This window comes from Pygocentrus nattereri, chromosome 2 (assembly GCF_015220715.1).
Source record: "Pygocentrus nattereri isolate fPygNat1 chromosome 2, fPygNat1.pri, whole genome shotgun sequence".
NCBI classification, from domain to species: domain Eukaryota; kingdom Metazoa; phylum Chordata; class Actinopteri; order Characiformes; family Serrasalmidae; genus Pygocentrus; species Pygocentrus nattereri.
This window is the reverse complement of record NC_051212.1, coordinates 26563563-26587523: the sequence shown is the minus strand read 5'-3', so window position 1 is coordinate 26587523 and position 23961 is coordinate 26563563. Positions and strand designations below refer to the sequence as shown.

The 23961-nt window shown below is 38.3% G+C and overlaps 1 protein-coding gene across 3 annotated transcripts in view; it reads right to left on the bottom strand.

The window, feature by feature from the left end:
* Window positions 1–23961, bottom strand: part of chd3 (chromodomain helicase DNA binding protein 3) — a 48566-nt gene that overhangs the window by 7992 nt on the left and 16613 nt on the right. For all 3 annotated transcript variants that reach the window (XM_017709861.2, XM_017709863.2, XM_017709862.2), the window contains 19 exons: window positions 22619–22736; window positions 22291–22415; window positions 21777–22008; window positions 20386–20555; window positions 20029–20206; window positions 18213–18299; window positions 17680–17765; window positions 16734–16867; window positions 16371–16515; window positions 15693–15858; window positions 14051–14193; window positions 13595–13850; window positions 13343–13483; window positions 12936–13064; window positions 11339–11447; window positions 10291–10423; window positions 8475–8670; window positions 5125–5288; window positions 3287–3413 (listed from right to left, as the gene is read on the bottom strand). In XM_017709861.2, the coding sequence (XP_017565350.1) occupies window positions 3287–3413; window positions 5125–5288; window positions 8475–8670; window positions 10291–10423; window positions 11339–11447; window positions 12936–13064; window positions 13343–13483; window positions 13595–13850; window positions 14051–14193; window positions 15693–15858; window positions 16371–16515; window positions 16734–16867; window positions 17680–17765; window positions 18213–18299; window positions 20029–20206; window positions 20386–20555; window positions 21777–22008; window positions 22291–22415; window positions 22619–22736 (2839 nt within the window). The remainder of the gene's footprint in view (window positions 1–3286; window positions 3414–5124; window positions 5289–8474; window positions 8671–10290; window positions 10424–11338; window positions 11448–12935; window positions 13065–13342; window positions 13484–13594; window positions 13851–14050; window positions 14194–15692; window positions 15859–16370; window positions 16516–16733; window positions 16868–17679; window positions 17766–18212; window positions 18300–20028; window positions 20207–20385; window positions 20556–21776; window positions 22009–22290; window positions 22416–22618; window positions 22737–23961) is intronic.

Genomic DNA, 23961 nt, shown 5'->3' with positions numbered 1-23961 from the left:
TTTTTTCAAAGAAGAAAAAAAAGTCTTTTCAGTAGAAATGCTGACATGTTGCATTTAAAAAGAAAACATAAGGCTTATCGCCCATTTTACTTCAAAGACAAACACTCCTAAAATCATTTGCTCTGTACAGTTCATGACTCCCAAAAACGTTTGAGTTTAAGTGTCAGTGACTAAAGATATGAAAAACAAAAATCATTTGTTCTTCTATATCCTTAACCACTTTTAGAAAAATCTGACTGAGGAAAAACAGGGCCTAAAATTTCTAAACATGGCGTGGGTTAAAGAGTTCACTCTCCATATGTCTCTCACTCTCTCCATCTCTCCTCTTATCTCTCTCCCCAACTCTCTCTATCACCCTATCTCTCCCTTTTTTCCCTCCACCGTCTCTCATTTCTTTTGTCTTTTTTGTTTAGTCTGGTGTGCTGTTTTCAGTCTCCCTCCTTTGCTAAGTTTATATAGGGGTCGCCACAGTTGTCTCAATCGGGGACCAAAACGCTCAGACTGGCCTCATGTGTAGTGTATTTTCAGCCCAGTCAGAGGTCAGTGCATGCGGCCTCAGCACAGAGCCCCATCTGCCTTTGTGTGCTCACCGTTAAGAAAACCAGCACATTTTCTCCCGTGTTGCTTTTTCTTTTTTTTTTACTCTCCTCTCTTAAAAATATCCCTGGCCCAAGGAGAAAAAATGTTCCCTCAGCTCAGCGATTCTTGGCACGGCTAGGGCAGTGGATCAGCGTAATGACATTTTCAGAAAAAGCTCCATTGCACCAAAAAACGGGGCTACTATGTCTCCCACAGACGGCTTGGCTGAATGACGGGTATAGAAATACTCAATCAACAGTGCACAAGAACACTTGAGCTCCTTTAGGGTGAAAGTACCCTGGTCACGTTTTAGAACAAACAGAAATACACACACAGTCGGTCATGATTGTTTTGTGTGTACCCTACACTTGTTTATGCTGTTGCGAAATTAATTTTGAAGCAATAAACACAGTTTACTGGAAGAGCAAAAGTAGATTTTTTCAAACCAGAGGAAAAGGGAGAATTATTTATTCAAAGTTCTTCAGAGGCATTTTCAAGTTTAAATGCAATTGCTTCAGTAAAAACTGTAACAAGATTCACATTTTGCAGAGTAATGCACAACTGAAGTATTTGGCTCATGTCACCAGGGTTTATAACAACTGAGAAAATGATGTGCTTTTGTTTACAGAATTCTCATCCTTTTACATGTAGCTAATTCAAAGACTTTCCACGTCCTTTCGAGATCCACTCTAGTTTTACACATTCCGAGCTATTATATGGAATAGATATGGAAAGTTGAGGGTCTACTTATGTTGCTCCTGGCCTACAGGACTAATGTTTCATTTTAAACCTACTTGCTGCTAGAACCTGTAACTGTGATTTTGGTCTTCCAAGTTGATTTAACATCAAAACCATTAACTAATGTCAATATTTCTGTTGGAGAATTTTAAGTGAGATAAAATCAACACAAAGAAATATCAGTTATTCGAAGTCCATCTAACTTCATTATAATGGGTTGATAGTTTAGCAAATATACAGAAAAACAAAAAGACTTGCAAGCTTGCATAAAAAGTACATAAAAATGCTTCTTTTTCACTTAGACTCTGAGAGAAATGCTTATATTAAGATGAACATTTCAGTGGTATTTTTTAACTATTTGCGCACCCTGTTGGTCACTCCAGATACTTATTTTGATGACCGCTATAATTCTGTGTCCTGGAACACATCACCTTCCTAAGGGGCTAGATAATATGCCTTTAAACTTCTCAATATTTCTGTTTTCATCCTGCCAATGTATCAAATGTACAAGAGCATTTATAACTACAGATGATAAAAGAACACTTTTCTTTCTTGGTATTACATTACATTACATTTAGCAGACGTTTTATCCAAAGCGACTTACAAATTGTATTGTATGAGTATTGATACTAAAACTTAAGATATTCAAGAGACAAAAGATTTTTTGTCAGACGGCCATCTAAAAGTACCATGCTCAAACAGCTCAGTCAAACACTACCACCATACAGTGAAAGAATATGCATACGTGACTGAAGAAAAAAAAACACACACACACACACACACACACACACACACACACACACACACACACACACACACACATATATATATATATATATATATATATATATATATATATAAATTGAAGCTGTCTTGTACTTACTGTCATGTGTATTTATTGTTCTGTGCATTTGGGTGGTGTATTTATTGTACATTCTGCACTTGTTTCACACTGCTGTGTATCTTCACTCTATGCAGTCCTGTGTAATGTGCTGCTGTTGTGTTACACCATGAAGCCTAATAATGCCATTTTGTTCCAATGTATATAGACGTATTACAATAAAGACCACTTGATTTGAAATGTTAGAATTTTCATATCAACAACACTGCACACTGCATTTAGCCAGTAGAGCCTATCAGAGGTCACATCAGTATAAGGTATAAGGGCATTTCAGCAAATGAGCTAAGTAGTGAGCAACCACCTCTTTAGAATGATCCACGGATATGCATTTCCCACAACATAAAAAACAAAACAAACAAATCATGATGAAAATAACTAAAAATCATTATAGACAGCATATCCTTGCAATTTTGTGCATTGAGTTCAATAATACAATAATTTTGTTCCTTAATATTCATTTCTGCTTTTTTAAGGTTCTTTGTTGTTCAAAATTAATGGGTTATTTTGTACTTATGCGTATACTGAACAGTTTCTAACCAAAAGATCCACCTGTGGGAAGCCACAAATTTCCAAAACACTCCACAGCTCTTAAGGCACAACCACAGTTAAATACTTGAATCAGTAATATTCCTTCAAATGTGTCAAATCTTTCTCAGCTTTCACTGAACAAATCCACATGCTCCAACCTGCATGCCTTCACATTCAAACATCATTTCTTCTCTTCATCATTTCTAACATCTAGTAATCAGCCAAAGTACGACAAAGGAAATTACATTACACATGCAAAGCTCTTTCCCAAAGCTTTCATGATTAAAGTTTACTAATGGTTTCATAACTGACCAAATTTTAGGGTTACAATGTGTCTTCGAAAAAGAACAGGAGACTGTAATTAATTTCTGTAGGATTATGCACAAGCCAGAGTTGTATCTCTAAATTTCAACAGTAAGCCTTCATGCTCATCGCTGAACTCTAGCCCTGGCCAATTCAACTAAACATGTGAAACCATTGGAGAATCTTTCATCATGGTTTTGGAGAAGCCCTTTGTATGAATGGAACAGCAGCACTCACCTGATATGAATGACCCCGGAGGCATCTGGCTATAGTTCGCCCCAGCCAGAGTCATGCCCCCCGGGGGTGCTGGTGTGAATGGGGGGCCATAGTTCTGAGGGGTGGCATAAGGTCCTGGAGGGATAGGCTGGAGAAGAGAAAGACCACATCTTAGTAGGTTCTACAGAAATCATCTGCAAAATGTAAATTCCCACTCTGTCTTGTCCACTAAGTGCTGGGATGTGTTTTAGGTCTTGACTGACGTTAAAAATTTTCTCACTGTAAATTTATTATTCCCATAATTTGTAAGATCACCCAATATTAATAAAAATGGTAAAAAAGTACTTTTTAAACCATTTTTACATGTTACTGTCATGTTAACTGTCTGGATTTGATGCATTTTACATGTTCTTATTACAACCCCATTTCCAAAAAGTAAAGTAAAATAAGGTAATGCAAAATGTAAATTAAAAACAAAATGCAATGATGCGCAAATCATTTAAACCCTATATTTAAATGAAAATAGTACAAATATAACATATCAAATGTTGAAACTGAGAAATGTTACTGTAATATAGCAAAGAACTGTTTTTAAAGCATTGCCGGCTGAAGGCCTAAAGATCATGGCCAGCAAAGACTGTTTTTTTGGCCATGTCCCTTGCATACAGAGATTTATACTGTATTATAATGTATCTCTTGAAACTGGGAAATGGTATTATAATATAATGAAAAGTAAAAGTTCTTTGCTATTTCAAAATGGGCATATATGTTTCTCAGTTTCCACCTCACCTGGGCTTGAGCTCATTTAAAATGGACTGAGGGGAAGTAGAAAAGTCCTGTGGTCCGACGAATCAAAATTTTAAAATCTTTTTGGAAATCACGGACACTTGTGTACTCTGGGCTAAAGACCACTCAGCTTGTTATCAGTTTACAGTTCAAAAGTCAGTATTCATAATGGTATAGGAGTGCACATGGCATGGGTGATGTGCACATGGGTGTAGGTACCATTAGTGCTGAACAATATATACATGTTTTGGCAACATATGCTGCCATCCAGACTTCTTTTTTGGGGAAGGCCTTGATTATTTCAGCACAACAATGTCAAACTGCATTCTGCATGTATTACAGCAGCATGTCTCCATATTAAAAGAGTCCGGGTGCCAAATAGGCCTGCCTGCAGTCCGGACCTGTCACCCCCTGATAATATTTGGTGCATTATGAAATGAAAAATATGACAAATGAGACCCTGAATTTTGAGCAGCTAAAATCCTACATCAAACAAGAACAGGAAAACATTTTAGTTTCAAAACCACAGCACTTGGTCTTCTCAGTTCCCAAACGCTTACAGAGTGTTGTTAAAAGAAGAAATGAGGAAACACAGTGGTAAACGTGCCCCCGTCCCAACTGTTTGGAATGTGTTGCTGGCATCAAATTCAAAATAGCCATATATTTAAAAAAACAAACAAAAAAATCCTTTAAAAATATGGTTTACATGATTCGCATATAACTGCATTCTATTTTTATTTACATTCTGCACAGCGTCCCAACTTTTTTGGAAATGTGGTTACATTTCCACTACAGTGGTAGTTTGTGTTCAGATTTACCAGTTCAGACTGTATTGCTGAATGTAAAATAAGTGAGGATTGATTTTCTGTATAGTGGCCTCTATAAAGACATCAGAGGTTAAAATATAAAAAAGCCACTAATTATCAGTGTTCTACTTTTGCCAATGCAGATACATTTGGGGGACCTCTGTATCAGCTGATATTATTGGCCAATGGATTAACCTGGTTATGCCCTAGGTTTCTATAGTGTGGGTGTTGTGGAAGTTTGTAAGCTATGTCTGTTTGTGCATTCACCGGTGGTGTGTGAGTCTCATTGCCCTTGTTGGCCAATCTGCTGAGGATGCTCCTCTCAGACATCTGCAGACGTGCTGCGATGGGTGGGACTCTGGAGAGGGTGGCCGGAAGCCGCATCACATCCGCCTTCATATCGCTAAGTAGCTCCTCTAGTTGGTTAAGAACTGCAGTTAAATCACAACAACGGTCAAAACAAACATACTGAAAGGCAGTCATAAAATATGAAACACTGAAATTCCATTAGTCAGTAGAAAATGTAAGAAATATTGGTTTGCCAGAGCATGCCTTCACTCAAAATGGAACTTTCTATTGCTGATTTTTGCAAAAATGGGCTTACCAGATGTACACCTGCAGTAAGATAATGCATATGTACATCACTGGGAATTGCAGAACTGATATTACAGTTACTGGAACCAAACAGAAACTGCAAAAATCTTTTGAATAATATTTAAAAGTTCCACACTCAACATTCATTTTTATAAGTATTTATATTAAGTATTTTTTGGCTTGTCCAATATATCTGTATACATTATCTATCAAAAGTAAATGCAATTATTGTATAAATTTACATTTTCCAATGTCTCATAGAAATAAATTGCCTGTTTTTGTTACTGTGCTTTAAGACTAACACATGCACATGAGCTTTGTAATGATTGGCTGCCTTGTATTGTGTCTCATTCAAAAAGCAGTCCTTGATGAAACACTTTTTTGTAACTTCAATCTGAATGGGCTGGCATGGGTGGGGCTAAATTGCTTTTGGTTCTAACACTGGGAAATAGCACGTTTGATCTCTGGTGATGCCATAGCCATTCATGTCACAAAGTCCAAGAGATTATCATTGCTCTCTCTAGGTGGGTAGGATGGCTTTTCCCCTATCCCATCACACAACTGATACAACAGAATATGTAATTAGCATTCTTTTCCAAATGTGTTGATCAGTCCAACGTGCTAGTCTTCACCTTCCCAACCTGGCACGGTTGTGTGATGGGAGTAGACCAAGCTAGTGGGCGTAATTAGCCTTGACTTAAGTAGGGGAGAAAAAAACATTTTGGGGGAGTGAGTGGCATATCTTGGAAGCTTAAAAATGTTTTCATTCTATATTAGGTACGCATTGATACTGACACTATAAGGTATTGGGCCGATACCATCCTCATTTACATGTACTCATAAAAATTCACCAATACCAACATTCTGATACCCACTGACGTAAGCTGAGTGTAGCTGTCACATTAATGAACAAATGACTCAAGCTGGCAGTGAATGAGGATCTGCTCACACAGAGAAGTGTTACTGACTCTGTAAAGGTTGGATACAAAGTCACTGGTCACTTTTAACATTCAATAAAAAGTTTAGTTTGCATGTTATTTTGAATGGAATAGCTTTACTTGAAACGGCCTGTAGACAGAGCTGTGCGTAGAGGTTTTGTTTCATGTAGCACGGACGGAGCGTTATTCGTACAGTCTGAGTATTAAGTTGTAGGCTTTGTCTGTAAATGATAGTTTATTTAGATGTACAGTGTGAGTCACCAAAGAACAAGATTTCCTAAATCACACAATGCATGTCAGACTTCAGAGGACATTCAGCTACAGCTCAACCAGCCAAAAAAATACTTCAGACGTAAAATTCCACAAGTGAGCTCTTCAGACGCATTAGCCTCAGATGTGATTCCTGCTGGCGCTGTGCTACAGAGACTGTTGTTAAGACAGATCAGTGTTCACAACTACACAGCAGGTAAAAGTGGCCCAATCCTGATTTTCTCACCGAATCCCATTTTTTTTGTTTGCCTGTTCACACCATCTTTTTCACTGTGACCCGTTTTGCCAGCATCTCAGGAGCAATTATTAAGTTCTAATGGTAGACATCTGGGCTCATCACCCAGGATATGTTCGAGTTCTCTGTAAAAAGGGCCTGGTATTTGCTCACGGCCACTTCTTTGGTTCGTGTCCTCGGATTGTTTAAACTGTTCTCTTAAAAGTCGCATGAATTCCGATCTGGCTGTTCAGACTGAGTCGCACTGCCGCAGATCTGATACGGAGCAGATTTCAGTACCACATATGAAAGCGTCTCAAATCGGAATTGAAAATGTGAGATTCAATGCATTTTTTGTTGTTCACAGTGATACACAAATGGCACATCTCTGTCACATAGGAGGAAAGATAGGATTTGGGCCTCTTTTACCTGCTGTGTACACATAGTCGTTGTAGAGAAGTACTTTTCTGCTCACTCTTCTCCACTGCAGCTCTACTTAATCCAAGGTAACTCATGATGCATATCAGAGTTTAATAATGTTAAAGTACATTGCACTCGTTTACACTAACAACTACTTAATTCTAAGTAGGTTAGTCAGTATGGTACTGGACAGGATATTGGCGAATACTAACAAATATATGCTCATACTCGGTCTGAAAAAAAAAATGGTATTGATGCATCCCTATACTATAATAAACTATTTTATTTCAAAGGGCCCTTTAAGTAAATAATTTTTGTCAAGAAGAGTAAAAGAGGATGCAAATTCAGAATGAACTTATAGTATTAGTTCATTAATTCACTATTAAAGGGTTCCTTCAATCCACTGACAGAACTCAGTAAAATGTTATTTCAAACCATCTCTAGTTGCTAATAAACTGCCATTTTTAAAGCAGTGATACCCTATCCTGGCCCTGGAGAAGCCTTGCCTGACATGTTTTATTGATTTACTTGCTCTAACGCATCTGATCAAGCTAACACACAGGGCAAAAGGTTGGGAACCATTATTGTAAAGCACTGGACTGGACTGAAACATCTACTTGTCCATTTGTGTACTGTATTATAAAGGATCATATGCTTCATTAGGTGGAATATTTCCAGTGAACAATATTGGTTCAACTTTGAAAACACTGTCTGAACTCTCGCATGCTAGCTAAAATTGATCATTTTGATTACCAAACAGTTATTAAAAATAACTGCAAAGAAACATTTTGCATGATGAGCCAAATTATATCAGAGCCAAATGTCTGTCTTTGTAGATTAGCATAGCAAACAGAATTCTGGTTCCCAGAGAGTGCATTTTTAGCTAAAAATGCCTTTTGTGGTTGTGAGTGTTCCCATATCTTGGAGATATTGTGAAATATGGAGCTCTTCCAGAAGCAGCATTTCTTTTTTTGGTTCTTTTTATGCTCAGCAAAGAGAGTGTTTTATGATGTCTCCTTACTTATATACACGTTGTAGGAGCATTTGGCCAGCCCACATTTTATGAGGATCTGTGCAAATTCTGATCTTCAAATCTGGATAGGTTTAACGCATATACAGATGTTAAACAGATACATGCATAAAATGCACAGATGTCAAACACATGAATGTGGTATTCTCACCCTTGTGCAGGACAGCATTAGCAGGTTTGTTGCCTGCAAGTGACTCTTTGCTGAGGTGCTGGTGTGACTCTGCCAGACACTCCACCTCAGCGAAGCGAGCATTCAGGGCCATGGCAGGGTGAGTGGGGTCCTGCGTCATATTGAGGTATGCCGCCCTGCGCAACTGCTCCTCAATCACCAATGCCTGTTCTAACAGCTTAAAGAGCCAGAGAAGTATGAGAGAGAGTGACAGAGAGCATGAGAGAGAGACAGAGGATCAGAGGAAGATCAAAGTGAGTAAAAACACAGAGTAAATGACAATAACATGTCCTATTCATGATAGAGGGGCAGGTGTTGGAGAGAAGGAAAAAAGTAAAGAAGCTGAGAGTGTATGAGAAATTATTTTGTGTTTGAGAAAAAGAGAGAGAGTAAGACATGGAAAAGGTGAATGAACAGAATAGAGCGAAGATTATAGAGATTTAAAGGTGTAGATTTACAGGGTGTACAAACAAAAAAAAAGAGGAAAAGAACAATCTGTACACAGAGAGGAGAAACAGAGAGGTTAGAAGCCAAATGATAAATGTAATATTTCCAGATGAAACTGACCGGGAAGATTTGAGGTGAAACAATATCCTCACAAATGATATAGAGGGAGAGCAAAAGAGAGAGAGAGAGTGGCATGGAAGAAAAAAGGAATGAGGATGTAGAAATTGGGATATGAAACATGTGACAGAGCAAAACACCGGAAAAAGAAAAAGAGAGGATGTTGTTTGCACAAGAGCTTGGGTCAGCAAGATGTGAGTGCCTCTCATCACATGTTAACATGAGGAGGAGTAAAAGTCTCAGATTAGTCACTGATATTCAAAAAAAATCTATTAATATAATAGCATACTGAACCGTAAAAATGCAGTATATATAATGACCACATGTGCTGCTAATTAATCGCACTGTAACCACAAGTAGGCCAGTATATATGACAGTACATTTCTGACAATTATTTTAACATCAACATGCAAATTTATTGGTTAATAAATCAAGCTTGCAGGGTTTGTTCAAACAGGCGTTGGCACTGCCCCCCAAGGCACATATTTTGGACATATTTTGCATTGCTTTCCCTAAACCAAACACCAGATCAACTGAATTATTTCCATATTCACAAAATCCATTACTTAATTAATAACAAAATAACAACTTTTCACTCTGCCATGTGAAACAGCTTGCTTGGCTGGACTCAGAACTAACTGCAACAAATTAAAAGGTTTTGTCAGAATTCATAAACTGTAACATTAACGTTACCGTGTGATAGCTAATGTGACGTAAGTGAGAACGTCCTTCCAGAACTGAAAATTTCTTTGTAGCCAATGTCAGGATTATTAAGATGCCAACGGTAGTGCACACAATCAAAGACAAATTAGTTCAGAGACGAACTTCATATGGCTGGATTCTGAGCAAGATGTGATGTCCTGTGGAGCATATCATCCATTCCCATGACAAGAAAACACCACAACTTCATTCATTACCAGAGTAGCTACTTTAGAAAGCACAATGTTGTAAAGCACAGCCAGAGCTTTCAACAATGAGTGCTGTTATGGCACTACGATCTTCAGAGATCCCAAGAACAAACCAGCCATGCCCAAGGATCAAAGCTAGATAAATACAAGTGGGTCAGTGGGATTTAAAAAATGACTAGGAGAGCAAAAAGCAAGACTCGACTGTTTTTGGTACTGAAGCATGCTTGATAATTATAAATACAAATGTGATAAACATTTTTTAGGTAATACTGGCCACAAAACTTACTGGCTTGATGGCCAGAGTGGCCAGTTTTATTTCTGTCTACCTTAAACCTCCTGGCCAGGAACTTGTTCTTCATCTCCAAGAAGTTGCCCTTGTTTGCTTGTGACTTAAACGGCTCGTTGACAATGGCAAACTGGGGGTCATTCTGAATGTCCTGCCATCGGGCATAACCATGACTGCAAGCGGTCAGAGGTTAAGGTTCAAACCAAAGGTTTAAATTAAAGCCAAAGCCCAACCACCCAACTTATTTCTTAAGAATAAGACTTCTAGGTGTCAAAATGGGTACATTAGTCATTACAATTATTTCTAAGTAAGACAAAATATAATATTCTAAAATGTAAACTTTTGTTTTGGTGTTTGTTGATGTGAAGTTGGTCCAGACTCAAAAACTGGGAAGATGGCTCCCGAGTGGTGCAACCATCTAAGTGTTGGCCCTACCATCAGGAGAGTTCAATCCCTAGTGATGCTACAGCCACCCGTAGCCGGGAGTCCAAGAGAGCACAATTTGCCTCGCTCTCTCTGGGTGGATAGGGTGGCCCTCCCCCTTCTCCCCCCATCAATCAACGCGATGCTAGTCAGCACAGGCGTCTGTTAGCTGACATAACAGATCTGGCGGTTGGCGCTGTCCTCTGAGCGTATTCAGCTGTCCTGTGATGTTGCGTGAGCGGTAGTTCGAAAAGAAGCGGTGGTTGGTTTCACAGGTCTCGGAGGAAGCCTGTGCTAGCCTTCAACCTCATAGCATTGGTAGTATCGTGTGATTGGGGAAGTCCTAAGTAGTGGGTAGAATTGGAAACGACCAAATTGGGGAGAAAATCGGGTAAAAAAACAAAAAAACAAAATCAAAACAAACAAAAAAAAAAAACGGGAAGATAGTGAAGCAATTTGTTTTTGAATCACTTGGATGGGGATGGATATGGCCTTCATTAGTCACTTAATTGCTTCCCTCATATCAGGCAATGACGTACATCAATGTGTCTCATATCATTCTCAGTCATGCGCCCACATAAAGGTCACACAGAGTCATGTGTACATATTTTCACACATAAGAACAGACTGTTTCCATGGCAACAGCCACCCATTACCAAGGATACTGTACAATGCCTGCAAGAAGCCAGAAGTCATGCCGTCTGTGCCAGATCTCATTCATCTTGCCAGAGGAGATTGCAGCACGCTCTTCATTCTGCCACAGGGTATGTAACTCTGCAGAGAGGAAAACTGATATGTAGTGCTAGGCTAACATTGAGGAAATGTATTCATGTGACTCAATCGCATGACCTTTTCATGAAGTGGCCATTAATGACCGCCTTCTAATGTCTCAATAGAAAAAAAAATGGTGGTGAATTAAGAGGGCAAATATGAGTATTGAAAAAACCTTATGTTAAAAAAAGTATTTAAATGTAGTGAAACAGTAGTTTCTGATTTAAAGTGATTAATAATACAAATACAGTGAATAACACTCTCCCCCATTGACAGGAGTGAGGGTTTTTTTCCCCTTTCAGACATGGACTATCCAACTACTACTGATACACCAATTTAAGTACCTTTGCATGCCTCCTCACATTATACTCACCTACCTTTAAATCGGGATAAGCACGTCTGCTGAAAACATGTAAATGTAATGTTTGGCCTTATATGTGTGTTTAATACATAGTCCACTCCTGTGCTCTGGTGGTAGCTACAAGTGCGTGCTACTGTGGCAGTGAATGGTACAGATGTAAAGAAGAAAAACAGCTGAAAAGAACAGAGAATTGCTTTATCTATAAATAAAATACAAATTAGTGGAGTTACCTTAGTTTTAACATTTTACCTTTACTTTTTTTTTTTAACAGATTTGCCTATGCTAATTCTGTCAAGATATGTGCAGCTTCACTCCAAGCTGTATTAGCACAGAAGCAGCATTTGTGTTAAACACTCTGTGCCAGAGAGTCCCTCATGCTGTGCCCAGATTTTCCATCCCAGCATTAAACCAAATGCATAGGGCTCTGAGAAAGGGGTGAGAAAATCACCTCAGGGTTGTACATCTATGAAACTGTTTACAAATTACAGAATGATCCACACTTAACTACTTAAGCTCATCCACAACAAAATGTCCATCCAGTCTAATGTGGCAATGCTTTATGTTAATAAGATTTCTATTTCTGCAATAGCTTCAAATATCATAAAGCCCTAAGAGCAAAGACCTTCAAATCCAGACAAGTGATTATACAATCCAAGATTGAAAAGTCTTTAGGTCTAGATTTGAACACCTCTGCCTTTAAGAAAACTGAATAACACTAACGCCCTAACAGAAAACACTAAGAGACAAACAGCAGACATTTGATACTAACAAATGTTGCCACCATTTATTAACAATCTACTTATACGCTATAAACCAGGGGTGACCAATCCTTATCCTGGGGGTCTATCAACATGTAGAGTTCATATCAACACACTTAATATATAATATCCAACATGCTCTAATATTCAGATTAAGGTTCTCATTATCTGGGTCAGTTGCATTAGATTAGGGTTGGAGCTAAACTTTGAAGGGTAGTACATCTCCAGGACCCACCACTACTATCAACACTGTCCCTGGACAGCTATCACCCAGCAGAATTAAGTCATACCCTGAACTTGTCAGATCTCCATAAGGCAGTTTGGTGATCGCTGCTATAAACCACGCACTTCCAAAAAAGAAGATTACTTTACCTGTGAATCCACCATCTGCAATGTTGAACATAAACCGTGGACGCTCAGTTGGTTTGCCATTGCCCTTGGCTGTGTCCTCTTTCTGCCCCTTGACCTCTTTTCCTGTATCTTTTTCTCCTTTCACCTCCTCTGTGAGCACAGAAAGCAATATAATAGAAAAGATTATAAGAGAGGTATTATACCTTTAAATGGCCAAAAAAGAAAAAACTCATTTTTGTGAGTTTTACATTTGGTAGATGCAACTACACACTTCTATAACCTAAGAATAACCCAGCCAGTTTGCACTGTAGTCCATGTAGTTAGTGGATTATAAGCCTCAGTATGTAACATAATGTTTGGAATATTAGAGAAGATGTTAAAATAGTAGTGCGGAAAAAGTGCAAAAAAGAGATCTCTTCACGATTCACCTTTCTTAACATCTGACACTTGGCCTTCGGCCTTCTCTTTCTTTTCTGTTGTTTCCGTGGGAACAGGCGTCTCCTCACACTTTTCTTTCTCTTCTGCAGCTTTCTCACCTGTTCCTCCTTTCTCACTCTTCTCTGCTTTCTCTGTCGGTGTGAAAACAGACAAGTAGATTGGGACAATAACTTACTTTGATTTCCAGTCAGATCTGTTAACTGAATTCTGAAGTGCAGCTGCACTGGGAAGGAAAAAACTACCTTGATTCTCGTCTTTAACTGTTAGGAGGTCTGAAGCGATTTCTTCTTTCACTTTTTCAGTAACAGCCTCTTTCTTAGAGCTCTCCTCCTCTCCACCCTTTTCTTTCTCGCACCTTTCTTTTGGGGAGGGTGGAATGGTGTCAGGAGCTTCTTTTGATTTGGAGTCGCCTGCAGCTGCTGCTGTGGACGTTTCAGATGGCTCAGACTTTTCACCTGCTAGAGCGTCTTTATCCCCCTCCTTTACAGCTGTTACAGTCTACAGAGTGAGACGAAAAAAGAACATCTTCTAGTATCAACATTCTGCCGAAAAGGCACTGACAAACAAACACATGCACGCACCACTCCTGCCCTGCATGACCACTTGCTTGCTTACTGACTCACTCACCAACACACCCATCCACACCCACATCCACAGACATCCGCATCTCCAACCACACATCCAGCCTACATACTTACCTCTTTAGATTCTGCACTCTCTGTGCTCTCTCCTTCTTTTCCTTCTTTCCCCTTCTCTTTCTCTGCCTCAGTTTGGCTGTCTCCCTCCTCTTTCTCCCCCTCCTTTGCACTCTTTTCTGGTTTGTCAGGTGGAGAGGGCGTGGCTAAAAAATGACAGGACAAATCTTGTCAGGCATGGACAAATATGTGAGCACGACAACTACATATGTCCTGCGTTTTAGGGGTGAATGATACGGAAGAAAAAATATCATGCACAATACAATCAAATGTAAAATTTGGCTACACTGTCTAAATTCCATTCGGTATGCATTTCATATTGATTTCAGCGCTTCTTGATTAGTCTGCAATATACAATGATCAGTAAAAACACCCTTTTCCAGCATCTCACATTCACTTTAGTTTTAAGCCACAACTATTTTGGGCCGTAGTTTAAAAGGAGAGCCGTAGTTCAAAAAAGTGTTGTTTAGGAATCAGTATTGAAGTACTGATATTGAAGATTTTTAAACAATACCTAGCTCTATTTGGTAGTGCCACTAAGAATACAATAATTTTTATTATTTCACATAATAAACAATTAAAGAGACTAAATATGCTCTCTTTTTGATGAAATATGTACCTGATAAGTATTCTTTGAGTACTGAAGATATGTTCAAAAAACATACTGTGGCATATTATAACATAATTTATCACGACATGATAGCGCCCATGTGCATATGTGGTTTGAATGCAGAATTTGAATCCTACATTTTTCCTGAAACATATTTTTTCTCTTAGGACACCTTTGTCTGGGTTTGTGTAATTATATTTCCAGTCTCCATTTTCTTTATTCCTTAATATTCCAACAGTCGTTGTTACTGTGGCTTTAGGGCTAATATATGTAAATGAAAAGAACTAATAACACAAAAAAATAGTTCCGGCTTAAATACTGCTTAGAACTTAATTGTAAATGGACAAGCCTACACCATTAAAACCTGAATAAGTGGATAGATGTAAATAAGTCATCACAAACACAACAAATTCAAAACATGCTGTTTTGCAGCTAAACTTCATTTTATGTATTTGTTTTATATGGATGGGGTGTGAATGGTACATTTTCAAAAAAAACAACAACTATTTTTTATGTACTGCATCAAAAAAACTGCAGAAAGCAGAGAAAATTATTTTTACCATGATACAAGCCCTTTAAGACTCCTCAACTATAATTGCTGAGCAAATGTGTGCCCCTATAAACATTAACCTAAAATGCAACCATTCGTCACCAGCAAGAACATTCTGGACCAACAGAAGCCTCTGTGTCTGAACTGTGTGGGCAATGGCAAGCTCACAGATTAGCAGCGCACTGTTCTAAGGCAGAGCTGCTCACTACAGTTCCACTCTACCCTCTTGTGGACAAAAGATGGATTGTCTTCAATGTCAAAATAGTGGCCTAAGGTTTATATCACAATAACATTGGTATGTATCATGTATAATGAGTCCAGGAGAATGCCTGCATGGAGAAAGAATCATGTGTAGAATCATCTGTAGATACATGTTTGTTTGAACATTGCTCAAGTATGTGTTTGTATGTATGTCTATGTGCTGTGATATGAGTGCAGATGTGTGCCTGACTGTTATTTATGTGTTCGTGTGTATGTGCATGCACCTGGCTTGGAGGTGCAGGGCGTATTGTTGCAGCTTTGCTCAGGTGTTGGTGTAGCTGTTTTCATAGCAGGTGAAGAAGCTCGTGAGGATTTCTTGGAGTCCATAGTGACTTCAGGCTTCAGCTCAGGAATACTCCACTTCCCGTTTATGTGCTCAAACTCCTGAACCTGCACACATGAGCACAGCAAACATGTCTCTAACATGAGCCCACGAGTTTACCTTTTCTGTAAATTTTGTTTGGGTAGTTGTCTCTATTTTTTTTCCATATTTCAGTTCTGACAAATAATACTACCACATAAATCAATACAAATCTTTTTATAGATAATCATTCAGATTTCTCTGATATCACAGATTCACACAGAAAGACTTAATTTATTCATAAACACTTCTTTCATTGTCTTTAAATTGTAAAAGTTGTGAAAGGTGTGAAAATGTACTTTTATTCTGTTCTAACACTGAAAATATCCAAAAACCAAGCCAACTAATATTTTAATATGCTTCACTGTATTTTAATCAAATCAAATAATTCGGTGGAATTTTATTCAAATGTAAATTCTCATGTTCATGTTCTCAGATTCAAGTAATGTGTTTTACAGCAATTAAGTTAATTCTCCTGATAGGTAAATGGGAATGGAATGGAGTTTAATGCAACTATATGCAAAAAAAAAAAAAGGCAGACCTTTTTCTTCACCAGGCTCATGACTCCAATGCGGGTCAATACAGGCTGCCTGCACAGCCCTTCCCTCGGCACACCATCCGCAAACGTCTCTGAACCATCAGCTACCGGCTCACACAAGTGCCTCATAAACAGAGACACATATGCTCTGCGTAAAGAGAGAGGCAGGCAGAATAAAAGTGAGAGGAATTGTAAGAAAAGAAAGCAGAGCAGAAAGAAAGCAATAGAGAGGAAGTAAAGGATGCAGAAGATTAAACATACATAGAAGTTATTCAACTGTACTTTTTATTTTTCTTATATAATTCGTTAAGGTGCATTTGTTTGTTTTCCATTCAGTCTGCTCTTTGTTCTGCTCATCTTTCTTACTTGAACTCTTTTTCGGTTTTGCCCCGAAGGTCTCGTACCAGCCACTGACAGGAGAAAGCGTCCTGTGCAGGCATACCCCATCTCATCACTGCATTCAGGAAGGCCTTCCTCTGACGAGTGTTAAAGCCCAGCACCTACAACCACCAGAAACACACACACATACCTTATATGCTCCGAAGTATTCATGCAATATTTAAAATAAGTGAATTCAGTAACTTTAAGATGTACTCATTGCTGACACAGACATTCAGTTGTGCACACATTACTTGCATAATCTCCATAGAAACGCAGTGCCAATAAAACAGGATGCTCTGAAGCAGCTCCACATAGTCCTAAGGTTACCATGCCCAATGATCAGCTAGAGGGGTATGAAGCTTTAGGATAAGTTGGAGTGGTATTTGTGTTCCAGATCAACATTAGCATCTAGCTTCACTAATGCTCTTGCGGCTGAATGCAATCAATTCTTCCAACATCTAGTAGAGACTGTTACTTCAGCAAATGGGGACAAATAGAGGAAGAGTAGGTATATACAAAATTCTGGACATACAGTGTATGTGTAGATGCACAAATTGAAAGGCTCTGAAATATCTTTCCCAAAATATAAGGAAATGTTTTTCGGTAACAATGTGGTTTCAGTTCACTGGGCACAATAAATTATAACAGATGAGAATTTACTGTGGTGAAAGGTTTATCACAGTTCAAACACAGGGTAAAAGAATGTAAAAGACCTGGCCAGTCAAGGGTTTCCTACAGATCTGTCAGCTGGCTGTGTTTTGAAGAGCATGAAGCCAGAGTTGTTGTGTATACTGGCTCAAGTGATCACACATTGAAAAAGGCCAGTAAATCAAAACAATCATTTAGTAAAGACATATGCGGATTGTTCTGGGTATTACACAAAGGCCCTAAAGAAATGGGTTGAGAGCCTGAGAGAGTGAACTTATTTTACCTCAAGGTTGCCCCCAACTCTGGCCAACAGAGGGGGCAGTGGCTTATCCTTTTCATTTCTGATCTGTCTGCGAGACTGCCTTCGACCTGCAAGAGGTAGGAATTGCCAGTGAAGGTCTGTTCAAAATGACATTGCTTTACATGTTTATTTTTAATATCAGCAGGACATACTCCAACGACGTATCGCTTTCAGTATCTTGTGCTTTTTACACTGCAAACATTGCCTATTCGCTTCAATTTGAGTGAGTTCATGGAAATTCACCCAAAATAATGTCATGATATGACAAGACTTCGTTCATGAAACTCATTGGATCACTTCCTGACGACCATGAGAAACATTTATTAAGCTCTGCTTGACTGCCAACAATAATAGATTACTACTACTATTTTTTGCTAAATGCTCAGAACAGAATTTGTTTTCATGATATCGGTCACTGTACATACACTGAATTGACATTGTGCACTTCAAAATCAATGCATCAATCATAATCAGTGTATTTTTACAGTTCTTGTGGACATGTAAGCTTTCCTCACCTTCAGGCCTCTCATCGAAGTCCTCGTCCTCCTCCTCAGAGCCCACAGAGTATTCAGACTGGTTGTCTGAGATATCAGCATGCCACTCTGAAACAAAAAAAAAACTTTTTTAGGGAAATACAGAGAACCTGTCTTTCATTAATGGTGAAGCTTGTTAGATATAGAGGTAGTGATGGATCGAGATACTAAAAGAAAGGCAGCCTCAAAAAAAAGTATTACATTATAATGATTACATTATTAATACATTATATGAATACATATTAACACATTATATTAATAATTCCAATCACCTGTATTAGCAGCCAAAGCTTGAGTTTTAAATGGCAAAAAATATAACATTTCAAGATATTTCAAGACATTTTTATTTATACACGATATGTATCACAGTGTTTCGCTTTTTCGTCAGATTTATTAAGTTGGAAAAAAAGAACCAGTCATCCCACATTTAAAAAATACAAACTAAACTATGAACACACTGATTTTTATTTAACATTTCTTAACATTTCTTATACTGAGATGCACTAAATACAATTAAACTCAACTATTGGTGCTCTTTTGTAATTAAACATGCAGCTTGTAACTGTTCTTAAAGTACTGACAATATTCACAATATACTTAGATGTAATTTATCATGATAACAATAAACAATGTCACATTGTCCACTCCTACCTACACCACTGTACACTAATTGTAAAATCAGGTGGCTCACACACTAACCCATGGGTCACACCTGGCTAGACAGCCTCATATGGCCTTTCACATATCTACAGTTTATCCTTATTCTGGTTATCCAATATATATATATACAGCATGAACTTCACACATTGAGCAGGCATGGTTGTAACATGGGTGTAAGAAATGATATTGTTCTTATTATTCAGACTGATAGTTAAATATGCCTTTGTGAATTTATTTGTCATGCAGTAGATAATTGTCATGCAGCATAATTAAGAAGTAAACATAATTATTAAACTGATCAGAATGCAGATTTAATTGTTCATTTGCCAACACTTCACTTGCAATGACTTCACTGCTGACATATATTTCTATTGCTAAATATAACTGTAATTTTGTATGAACACAAAAACATTGATTAAATAATCTACACGTTTTTACTACTAGCACTATAAATGCTGCTACTAATTATAATTATTATGTATATTAATTTAATGAACAGTAGCAGCAGTAGTTTTTGTGGTTTATAGTCACAGAAGAATGCAAATTAATAATGAAAAAATACATAATTTAAAAAAGAAATATATAAAAACTAAATAAACAAAATCTGTTCTAGATGCTGGGATAGGCTCCAGCACCCCCCTAGCCCCCAACCCCCCACCCCCCCGCCCGCGACCATGACGGAGAAGCGGCTTAGAAAATGGATGGATGGATGGATGTTCTAGATGGTTAAAGAGGTGACATCTAGATATTAATAAATTCACAAACCACCATGATATATAGGAGAGTTAGCTAGCTGGCCATTTTCACCCTTGAAACTAAAGATTGTGAGTTAATGAATCTTCTTCAAACAAAAGGAAATGGAAACTAAAAAGGTTAGACATCCTCTCTCTATCTACAATGGTGAAGAAGTGGTTAGGTTTTCCTAAATGTGATGTTAAATCAGATACTTGTTATAACATTCAAGGTCAGAAAGCAGGAAAAAAGTATTCAGACTTAAATTTGAGCATTAGGAAATGTTCACAAAAATTATCGATAATTATCAACATTGAACGACTTGTTCAATGAAGTTTATGGCCAAATTAGCCAGCCCTGCATATAACTATATATCATTGTGCTTTTACAGTGTGCAGTAAGGTACCTTGGTCCTCCTGGGCCGCATCATTATAGTTGACCTGTTTGCGGACTCTTTTGCCCTTGCCCAGGTTGCGGGCCAGGTCCTCCTGCTGCTGTTCATAATGATGCCTCAACAGCTTCTCCCAGTAATCTGGGTCCACATTCTCCTCCTGCTTAATGATCTCTCTCTCAATCTCCTCAATCTGCAAACATACACAAAAGTATGTAAAGACCAGGTGCATATGAAACCCATACTGAAACAGTAACTGGAAGCATCAATATTTTTCATTCTTACTTATCTTTCCCTCTTATCTTTCCCTGTCTTACTCATCTTTCCCTGTTATCTCGATATCTTCATCTGTATCCCCCAAATCTCTCATACCTTGTCATCCTCTCGGACAGTGTATTGAGCTACTTTGAAGGAACTGAGGTACTCGTTCATGTTCTGCATATCTGTATCATCCGTGGCATCCTGGCTACGGTCCAGCAGACGCTCAATAGCAGCGTTGTCATAGTGAATCACGCTGCTGTCTTCATCCTTATTGTCCCCAGCTGGACAAACACACACATACATACAGTTACAGGAATGATGTGCTATCCAGACTCTGTAATATAAAAAATAATACAGTGTCATGACTGTCATAAACTATTTGTCAAAAAACATGTTGTCAAACATAAAAACAAAAATACAAACTGGGCCTAAAGATTGGGGCACAATTTAGCAAAGCATTTAGACTCTGAGGAGGTCTGCATATTGTTACTGACATAAGAAAAACCCTCTTTTTTTCCACCATTTGAAAAAGCAGCTGGCTATTACAATGTCCACAGCTATATATTGCTAATATTTATGCTGAGTGGACCAGTAAGAATTTCTTTCGTATCTTTATACTTATTGATTTGGAAATATGAGATTGTCCTACAGACAGAGACAGATTGTCCTTCTGAGTTTTAAATATTTGTCCTAATTTAATAGGACCAGACTGCTTACACTGGGTTTGGGTGTCAGACTTGAGTTGGGTTCAAATTTAACATAAGAGATTTTGTTCTGCACTTTCCTACACTTCAGTTTTTCTATTTCAGTATTTCTCTCTATTTTCGTTACCTTAAAACCCACTCACATTGAATTTAGCACCAAGGTCCACAAGTTCCACACTCATGGGAAAATGGTTGAGAGGTAAAGCAAAGCAATTCAGGAGAGGGCAGTTTAGCACAAAACAATATTTATATTTAATTACTTTGGCTAAAAACTCATACCTCTTCATGTTTATGTAATATGTCATATGTACAGAAAAAGTTTTGGAATTAAACAATATGAAGGCTAACATCTTGCTATATCAGCAGTGGAAAAACTGCTCATAAAGAAAAGTGTATCCCGATTCCAACTGTTGTTCTTCTATGACTTTTTATTCACCACTTTGGGTGATGATGAGGCAGTTCAGGTCAGCTTCAGACTCAGAATCTGATGATATGGTTCTGGTCATTTCGGGTCAGGTTCAGACTAAATTTTGTTGGGGGAGGGAGTGGCTTTTAAGTTTTACTCATTGCAATTTTCTAAGTCCACTTGCTTCTCAATTCTACCTGCTGTGGAGTTAAAGTGTTCCCTTTTATAAAGGATTCATTAGGAGAACTGTGCAGGCCTAGAAACCCCAGATGTATGTACAACAACCAATGATCTACAGTAGATCTCTTAGTGTCAGAAGCAGTTGTACACAGTATATTCATTCTACCCCTTATTTTCCATCTTCTTCCTCCATTCATTTTTCTTTCACTCACCCTCAATCTCGTCCTTGAACAGTTCCTCTGTGCCAAACTTCAGGATGTCATCCAGCTCCTGTTTGGACATGGAGCCAGCTTTGGAGCCCAGCCCTGGCCGTACCACCAGGTGGGTCAGCATCATCTTGCGCTTGGCCACTTGGGTGATGCGCTCCTCTACAGAGGCACGGGTAACAAAGCGATAGATCATAACCTTATTGGCCTGGCCAATCCTGTGGGCTCGACTAAAGGCCTGAGAGAGACACAGAGGCAGAAAGAGAGGTAAATATGTTGACTGGTTCCTTCTACTGGATGTATATATGACAGCAGATCAGTAGTCAGGACAAACAGACATACTAAAACAAGTTTTCCAACCCCGACTTGTCTTTACTTTTTCCAAATTTCCAAATGTAGAAAATGCAATTCTTCAAAAATGTCATTTCACTGTAGCAAAAGGCACCTAAACAAATCATTATAAACAACAGGCAAATAAGTAATGCCCACTTAGGGTTATTACCTAGCCTGCAGACTATACCTGAATGTCATTGTGAGGGTTCCAGTCAGAGTCAAAGATAATGACGGTGTCAGCGGTTGCCAGATTGATGCCCAAACCACCCGCTCTTGTAGAGAGAAGAAAACAGAACTGAACAGCTCCCGGAGCTGAAAAACAGAGAGAGAGAGAGAGAGAGAGAGAGAGAGAGAGAGAACTGAGATCGGACTTATTTAGGACACTGCTTAGTTTAAGGCTGTAATTAACTTTTAACTGTTAATCTATAGTTTGACTGAGACTACTGACATTCAAACTATAAATCCTTTAGGAAAGAAAAATAGTGAAAAATAAGTGATGAATCAGAGATTCTCACCATTAAATCTGTCAATAGCCTCCTGCCTCAGGGCTCCAGTGATGGCTCCATCAATGCGCTCATACTTATAACCCTCATAGTCCAGGAAGTCCTCCAGCAAATCCAGCATCTTAGTCATCTAATTTAAACGATAACGATTAGGAATTGAACATGATAACTCACTTTGAACTGCCATATGCATGTGGAAACATCAGCACACTTTGTCTGAATGCCTTCATTTGCTGCATGAAAAAAACAGTCACTTTACAAAGAGATTTATAAAGAGATACATGTACATGCAGGAGTACAAGTAAAACAAGATTTAGAAAAGATAAGTAAAAACAGTTGTGATAGACTCTGAATGTTACAAACAGGTGTATTTGACACAAACATAGAAAAGGTAACCAGTGTAGCTGAAGCACGGGAATGATGTACAAAAGGTTCAATATTAACTTTTTTCCCTACTTGCACGCCAGGCAAGTGTTATGAAAATGTCCAGAGTTTATCTGATGCAATGTTTGTCTGACTGAAAATGGTGTACTTGTATACAGCTTTTTGATTTCCGATTTTGTTCAATCTTTGTTAAATGACAAAATGTTTCCCAGAGGAATTAATGGGGTAAAAAATGGTAGGCCCATCTACTGTACTTCTGCTTGACTGAAAAACTCTGTCTCACATACACTATCTCAGGGCAAGCCTCCGAACACGAATTCATTGTTTGACCCACATTCATCTGTTTACCATTTTTTTCTCATCTTTCATTTTCCCCATAGACTCCCAATCATTTTTGCCCATACACAAGTCCAATTATTTCTTTCCCCAACAGCCACCAAAGTACATGTATTCACTCTGGACAGGTTCCTAAACTCTAATCCACAACCATACCGACCCTCACTGATCTATGTCATTTTCCATCCCTTGTTCTTCTCCGAGGCTCCCATTCATTTTTAACAAACAATTATCAACTACTTTGCAACCCTCTAACAACCAGTGTGTACATACACCCCATGCCATAGCAACCATCTAGCAACATTTTTGCAACCATCAAGCAATATGCTTAAGCTGCCCAATGATTACATTTTCTTTAGTGCAATCATGTCATAACAAAACATAAGTTATCTATATACTTTAATTACACTATAATTATGGTTGGGCAATATAGCAATATTTATCATGTTATTTATCACAATATTTAGCACAATATTTGTCATGATGAATTACAACATGTCACAACATGCTTTTCTGAGCATTTTGTGGACATCATCAGCAACAATGATTAACCGCATGCTTAATTACAAAGACAGAATAATTAGCCCTGTTTAATTGGATTCATATGAAACGATGAATATAAATTATTGCATTCA